Source organism: Corvus brachyrhynchos, unplaced genomic scaffold (assembly GCF_000691975.1).
Source record: "Corvus brachyrhynchos isolate BGI_N302 unplaced genomic scaffold, ASM69197v1 scaffold162, whole genome shotgun sequence".
NCBI classification, from domain to species: Eukaryota; Metazoa; Chordata; class Aves; order Passeriformes; family Corvidae; genus Corvus; species Corvus brachyrhynchos.
The window spans coordinates 1123802-1132148 of record NW_008236696.1 but is presented as its reverse complement, the minus strand read 5'-3'; the positions used below and the strand labels follow the sequence as shown (position 1 = coordinate 1132148).

Sequence of the window (8347 nt, the reverse complement as noted above, 5' to 3'; positions counted from 1 at the left end):
TGGGATTGCTATGAAACAAAACCATGCCATGCTCATTTTAAAAGGCGCTGCTAAACGGTATCGGAATTAGATGTTTTCATAGGGGCACCGTGCAAAGGAAGCTGTGCAAGCACTAACAGCACTGCTGTGCTCTGAAAATCACACAGATCAGCACAGTCAGTCTGCTGTCAGATCCCTCCTCATCTTCTTGTATTTGTGAGACATATCTACAGCTCCAGCTTGAAACACAATTTATCCCACTCATGAACAAAAAAGTGGGAAAATTATGACTGAAATGAATCTCTGAATCTACTCGGTCACAGGAGCACAGAAAAGGCACAGCCAACGTTTCTTTGCACACATCCATCCCTCGCTGGGATTGTTTCAGGAATTCTCTATCCCACAAGAGGGCTCTCGCTCCCCACGGTCCAGCACAGCCAGAGCCAGAGGGACAAGCTGGGTGCGACCCGCCCCGTGCTCTCCAGGGCAAAATTTACTCATCCCAGAGGAATAGTCAGCATGCCAGGTTCTGCACGCACCCCACTGCCCGGAGCACACAGCTTGTGGGGAGCAAGCAGGATTTGCTGGGGAGTTTGCAACTCTGTTAAGGAAGTTGTTTGCCAGAGGGATGGTTTATGGAAGCTTCACATGACCATGACCTGGAGCAATGGTCCACCCCGGCAAAGACAACACGAGGCAGCAGCCCAGAAGGTATTGAGACACTTCTCCAGCTCCCAAGTATTTCCTCAGGTACCGGTTTGTACCTCAGCACCACTGAGGACAAGGACACTCAGAAGTTCTCTCCCCTACCCCACCACATTTAAAACAAAATTAAACCCTTGTCAATCCACCCCAGCTTGGTACACCCTGGGGGAGAAATAAAGCCAAGCTGTTTGCAGGACAGAGAGCCTAAAGTAACAGGGAATATCCGGACTCATTCTATGCCACACATGCAGAACAGTCAGTTTGAAATCTTCCAGGAGAAAGGACATGGATTGCTCAGCTCCTCATAAATAATATCTACCAGAACTGAAGCAGTTGAAAGGAGTTTTAATTGCAATACTCAAATACAAAATTAATGGACAATTACATTATGGAGTACCCAAAAGCAGTAGACCAGAATGGCAGCCTGACAAAGCACATCCATGTGCTCCAACGTGTGCAGGAGACAGGGTTATTTATGCCCATCTCTGCAACTTCTTCTGACCAAAAAGCTCTGCTCAGCCATTTACTAGTTTTGGCACGTGTCTGTACAATTTTTAGTTTTTATTTTACTATTTACACAAGGCATCCCTCCCTGAGGCCAACAGCCTCACCTGCTGTGCCTCCTTGGGCTCACTCTGCCCTCCCACACACTGCTCCTCCTCCGTGCTCAGAACATCACCACTAAAGACCTCAAAAATGCCTCAGTGGGACATGCATTTCTCACGGGCCCATTCTCCAGCCCCTGCCAACTTCTACATCTCCCTCGGATTGTGACACAGAAGGAAAAACTCCCTGAAATGTTTGTAGTGAATCTCCAGAATGTGTTTATCAGGCTAGAAGCAACCACGCAGATCTCCAGCACAGCACAACAATGCAGAGGCACTGAAGGGACATTTAGCACACTGGCAAACAGCCAGAACTTTTCTTTATACAGCAGGAGCCTACACTTGCTCTAGAACTTCTTCACACACAATCTCACCCACCTGTTCCAGCTGTAGCATTACTGCACAGCTCAAGTAAATTAAGGAGCAGAATTGGAAAAGAATCATGAAACCCAAAGCAAAAAACATTTTGTAAAGGAGAAAACCTTTTCAGATCTAAAATCCCTAGCTATACAGTGCTTTGATAGAATTTATTTCGGTCAAAAATAACAGGTGAGCACATTTCTCAGCTCAGCAGTAATATATTTAAAATGCAGACGATACAAAACCTAATTAGAAATCTTATGTTTCAGTAAAATATCCATTCATCAGTGCAGCACTACTAAAAATAGATTTTTTTTTTTCCCCCCTATGCAAACTCTTATAGGTTGAGTTGCATTAAAGTAGTTTTTCTCCAACTTTTTATGACTTTACTACTTATAAATAACTGAAAACATTTAATTTCTTTTGGATTTCTGCTTAAGAATGCCTTTTAAAAAATGATTTTCCTATGCTTTTTTTCCAAGAGAACGAAGTGACCAATTGCTAAGCATGTGGTCAAATAAAACAATGCTGGCTAAAAAGGAAAACCATGAAAAATCTCACCTATAGCACAGTGCCTGAACAAAGAGCAATGGGCCAAGCAAACTCTCATTTGTCAGACTGGTTGGTTAAAACTTTGCCAAAATTGCCAAACATTTAAGGTATCCTTAACTTTGTAACAGCACAAACCCTGATACTGTCTATTTCTCTTCTAGAACTGGTATTGTACATTCCCCAGACTCACTCAGAGACCAACTGGTATTCAGATTACTCAGACTGGCTGGTATTTTGGATTCTATTGGCACTAATTGGAGAGGCTGGCCGATATTTCTAATTATCCTGGCATTAATAGCCTGGAAATAGCCTCTCCACTCCTTCTCTCCCAAGATTTATGAAAGCACTAATGCTGGCATAATTATAGACAGGAACAACTGGCAGGCTGGTACTGGCTGCCACCCAAGAGTCTTACAGCTTTCCCAGAATCCTTCTCCTATTCTTTGTACACTCGGCATCCAAGTTTTTAATCCTTCAAATAATGTTTCGCAAGTTGCTTAAAATACACTGTATCATCTCTGCAAGTATTTCTAATCCCCAGATTTCGGAGCGAGAGCGCTGTCAGACTTCCCCAGCCCGTGTTCCCTTTTCTTCTCCAGGACAGCCCACCCTGGGATGGACCATCAGCGCCTGTCTGAGGAAACAAGGACAATTCAGCTCCACAATACTCCAACACAGTGTTAAACACACTTAAGAGCTCTGCCTGCTATTTCAGCAATATTTCAAGCTGCACACTCACTTAACACAGGGTGCTTGATTGTCTCTGGAGAGTGTATTTATTGAAGAAGGGATTTGAGGTTTGAAATGGGTTTTGTTGACTGAGTTCCCTGCAGCAGACCCAGTAAATAAACACAAAAGGAGGAAGGGGCCACTGCAGGCACAGCAATGCAGGAACGGAGCACAGTCCTGCACAAGACCTCACTGCACGCGACTGAAGCCAAGCTCAGCACCACATCTGTGACCAGGATGCAGGACTGACATCTGCTGTGGCCACACCAGCACTGGCTTCTGTGTTTGGGTCACGTTGGCAATAAAAAGGAATGGACTGAAATTCAATCTGACACAGAGCTGTGGAGCAAACTGTCAACAGTGTAACACACCCGAAGATCTCTCTACAAAGCATTTACTGGGCCAGTTATGCAAGTAACTGAATTTTCTCTATAGACACTTAGGAAGACAGCAAAGGATCTACAAAACATCCCTAAATTATACACAAACCCCAATTTTACCCAAGACTCTCCTCTTGCTTGTCACACAAGAGTGGCACAGCCACAGAACAGACTTGGAGGGCAGGTAAGTGAACAAACACAAACATGGAGCTCCCTGTATCCAGTTCTGGTGGAGCACCACTGAGATGCCTGGCTCAGATTATCAGCTGGTATAAACAAGCACATCTCTGCTACCTCGAGGAATTTAAAACTTTTGGCAGAACAAAATTATCCCTATTTATCTCTATGTAAACTTCCCTATTAACTATCCATCATCAAATCATTAAATAGTGTGGCATTGTGTTGGTCTTTCTCTTCAGTACATTAAAATGAGCTGCTTACTGGGTAAGAATTAAAGCTGCCTTGAGTTATACACAAACCAGGGACATACACTGTGTGAGAGGGATGTCCTTGTCTCTGGCTCAGGAGTATTCCTGCCCTTTCCCATAGAGAATGAATAGGATAGTCTTGCTATCCATATACACAAGAGAAACATTTATTTACTATCACTTAATCACACAACAAGCATTTCACATCTAATTAGTAACAAAGGCCTGGTTCTTACAGCAGTGCCAGCAGCATTTTTCAGTGCAGTTACAGTTTACTGATTTTGATGAATGCTGGCATCAGGGAAAGCATCACCTCCTTTACAGTCATGTTTTCTTTTTGGTATATTTTTAATGCTATTTTTTCCCTGATTAGCCTTTTGCTTACCCTGAATAATCAGTCCTGGCACCAAGTCATCAATTGATTAGTTCAGGTTTGTAAGTTCAAAGTTCATAGCAAAAGAGCCAGAAGATGAAGTTTTCTGTAATTACTGATTTTATTGCCAGACAACTAATGCCAATCCCAGCACCTGTGGTGCAAGCGTGTTCCAATCCCAATGAAATCCAGAATACCTGAGACAGGGGTTGACCCTAACTCCTTTGGAGTCAGTGGAAGTTTTCCCAGGGTACACCCAGTGTATCTGAGTGATAATTTGTTGGACTGATCTTTTACTCTCCTATTACAGAATGAAGTGTCCTACATAGTTCTTAGGGCATTTTAAGAGAACAGTTTATTAGCAAGGTATTACAACTCTAATTCAAAGGCTAGGATCAGTAAAGGGAAAGCATTTGTGTTTTTTAACTAAACACGCAGCACCAGTCACATTACAAACCATTTATTCCAAACTGGGATTGAAAAACGTAGGCTAGCTGGAATAGCTTTATATATTGACAATCTTTCAGAGTCTGCAGGTCAGGAGAAACCCCAAACCTCAGAACTAAACTGAAGCAGCAGCTGGGTAGGGCTGGCCCAGTAACACAGTAAGCAGTGTAACCTCCTAGAATTTCCCACCTCACCTAATCCTGGGGCTGTAAACACAGCGCTTCTGCTGCCACTTTACAGCCACAGTTTGTTTTCTGCACATACAGGTGATGCCACCTACACTCCTGGTGGCATTTTGGATGCTACAAACTGTGCCTCTGCCTTGAAGAAACAGGAGGAACCAGGTGAGATACTGCTGAGCATCTGACATGCTCTGAGATCTGAACTGCCCCAGAGACAGACAACCCATGACCCCCCAGCCCTGAGCACCAAGGGAGCCCCTCCCTTGGAGGGGTAACTCTGCTCGAGCTGGAGGAACACACTGGTGTGACTGGGACACAACTGGCAGTGTTTACCTGGATGCCTCCACGACTCTCCACATCTCCCATGCCCAATGCCAGCTTTGTTTCCAGAGTCTGAGCTGCAGCCTTTGCCCAACAGCCTTCCAGGACCTGTGTGCCATGAGTGTGGCGAGGGCTTTCCACACCATTCTTTCCTAGAAAGGGACTCAACTTCCTAGGCAGGCTGCCACTTTTGGGTGTTTTTCCACCTTTATCATCAGACAGATTTCTTGCTCTCTGCTCTTGCAAAGCCCTCTCTGCTTTGCAGCCACTATTTAATTTCCTTGTGATCTCTGATTTTCCCGTGTTTATATTTTATCCTGTGCCTCGCAGCTAATGAATGCTGCTCTAGCTGAGATCTGGCACCACGTTCCCTGTTGCCTGGCAAGAGAAGGCAGTGCTTTTGCTTATGTGGAGTTTACACAACCAAGCGCGAGCCTACGGGGCACTGCAAGTGAATTCTCTCTTGTACCTGGGTGCCATAATTCCAGCATCTAACTGCACTTCATGCCAGAGGCACAACCTGCCATGGCACAGGGAAAAGTGAGTGCAGCAGCCTGCCAGCCCACCACTACGTGTGACAAGGCTCCTGCAAACCCAGGCACAGCCAGGCTGCATCTTCAGACTTTTCCTTTCTCAAGCTTTAATAGCAGGTTTTAATTTCAGCGGCTTAAAGTTGCATTTCTGTCTCTTATCAGAGGAAAAAAAAATTTAGAGAAGCTACACCTGTGGCATTAACTGTCTCAGAACTTGACAGCTACATTTCAGCCAGGAGTCTTGTCAGACCACTGGAGATGTACCAAATTAATTTGTGCAGGGCCATTATTCTTTCATCTGTGCTGGCTAGCTATCCATTATAATCTCAGATTTCAGGGTTGTTACTGAGAAAACAAGATAATTAAAATAGGTAGACTAAGGGAATCGGGATGCCTTCATTTTTTCCCATTGGAAGCTGAACTACCCTAAACCAAACTGCTTTTGCTCTGTGAAAAACAGGAGTCATAACCATTCTCTCTGAAGACAAAACTCTTATTAAAGAGTTTAAAGGACAAAAGCACTTTAGAATTGCCTTATATATATCTCCAAAATTATGTCTAAGCTCCATGCAGACAAAATTAACATTACAAGTATTTGCACTGTATTAATTATCTCCTGATGGTCCTTCTTCTGACAAGACCTCTGTTGCTTTGCAGGCTGGACTCATCCAGGTTTCCACTGCTCTGTGCTGCTCTGTTCCCTCAGCTCCAAGTTACTGGAAGCCTTGGAAGAGATCACAAGTGCACAGTCAAGGTGCCACAGAAGGTCTACAGGATCATCCTGGCCCGTCCTTTCGGAGAAATCTCTCTTTAGTCTCCTTTCCCAGACTTCACACTCCCCCTTTTTCCCTTTTTCAGTGACAACCTTTGGCTTTCCATTATGTGCAGAGGGGCAGCAAGTCATTCTGAAGTTATTGTTTAACTTTAGTTCAGGTTCTGAGGGTTTCTCACCACGCAGACCCCACTAGCTGTGACAGCGCATACAATAAATGTCTGCACAGTGAGCGGCTCCAAACACCCAACATGTAGCAGAAAGAGCAGGGAATGTGTTACTAATGCCTTGGTGGAAAACTTCACAACAGAATACTTCCCTTTAGAATATTTTTAGACTACAAAAGACCTCAAGAGATGTTTCTCAGACTTTACAACCAAACACCCTTTCACACCCTTCATTTGCTGACTCGTGACGTTCCTTTATTTACATGTTGTCCAAGCCCTTTCTGTTACTCAATATTTCTTTTTTTCCTTCAGAGATAATACTCTCTGACTCATGCTTTCTGCAGAAATATGGCTTGTACAAAGGAAAGGGGGGAGAAATTAGAGGATAGAGGGAGGACTCACAAGAACCCACCTCCAGCAAATCCTCCACATCATCTGTTGGGACACTCTCCCAACAGCCCAGTGCTCACTAACCATGGAAGATATTTAGGAGAGAACTTATTTCCTTTGTGTCTGGAAAGGAACTAATTGCCACTACACAAAGGACACTGCTTTGACCCTGAGTACCTTTCTCTGTAGAAAGGTCTGCAAGATCATGGCTCTTGTCCTCTGAGGCAGGAACAAGTGTTTATTCTGCACTCAGCAAAGGAAGAAAGAGATCATGAACGGAACTCTAAGATACATCACAAGTAATTAAATAGTAAGTAATGCTAACTAACAAATAAAGTACACCAAATGAGCGACAAAAGATTTCAAGGGTACGGAAACAGAACATTGTCTCTGTATAAAACACACTGAATGGAAAGTTTTCCCCCCGCTGCCTCTTTCACCTTTCCAACTCTTTACCTAATGCCATCAGGATTTCATTTTCCCATTTCTACTTTCTCCTGTATTTAATTATTTTTCTTTACTCAGCAAAATCCTTGTAAAGCCTGAGTACCATTTATTTGTGTATTTTTTCCAACTAGTTACTACTTACCTCATCCCACTCCAGAAGGTAGCTGGTGATTTTTGAACCATTATCAATGGGTGCCTACAAACAAAAACAAACAAAAGGTGATTTGGGGAATAAGAGAAAACGGTTTCACCTCCCCCAGGCAAATGACTACAGTTTCAAGTGAAACCAAAGCCTTGCACATGGCTTGGCAACCTCTTAACGAATGCCGGGAAGAAGCTGGACATAATGAAACACATACATTTTAAAAGTCAAGTCAGTGCACAGGAGGGGATTTGTCAGAGTACAGCAAGTTCAAGTCCCTTACTGAAAAATGACTGTCTCAGCCTCCAATTATTTCCACCATTTGTGCTCACTGTCAGTTCTTTTTCCCTGCTTTTTGCCCAATCCAAGCGTTACCTACCTTCCACTGCAAGGTTAAGGAGCTTTTGGTCCTGTGCGAGGGTTTGGGTGGGAAGGGACACTCTGGTGCTGAGCTGTGAGTAGTGAAGCTTACTGGCTCTGAGCAGGATCCCTTTACTGAGTTGTACATTGCATATACCCTGGAAACAGCATTCAAATAGGTTATAAATGTGCTGGCAGTTACAGTGGCACTGCCTCGGCCACAGTGTTTGACTACCAAAGCACCCACACCATCCACTCACGACACACTTATCACAGACCAATGGCTGCCTTCACCTCACTTATACAAGCATGCAAAAAAGATTACAGCAGAAGAGGAACAGTGTTTTGTGCAAATACTCCCACAGAAGACCGAGTTATCTGCATTATCTTTTTGTTCCACCAGTATTTCCTTGCCTATTACCAGGCTTTCACACACTGTGAAAAGATCCTTCTTAAAATCCTTCTTAAAATACAA

The 8347-nt window shown here is 43.8% G+C and overlaps 1 protein-coding gene across 1 annotated transcript in view; it reads right to left on the bottom strand.

Moving 5' to 3' along the window:
• The window catches only part of FNDC3B (fibronectin type III domain containing 3B), a 183047-nt gene that overhangs the window by 45636 nt on the left and 129064 nt on the right, over positions 1 to 8347 (bottom strand). Inside the window, exons 10-11 of the mRNA XM_017726881.1 lie at positions 7892 to 8030; positions 7512 to 7566 (exon numbers count right to left, since the gene is read on the bottom strand). Coding sequence (XP_017582370.1) covers positions 7512 to 7566; positions 7892 to 8030 — 194 coding nt within the window. The remainder of the gene's footprint in view (positions 1 to 7511; positions 7567 to 7891; positions 8031 to 8347) is intronic.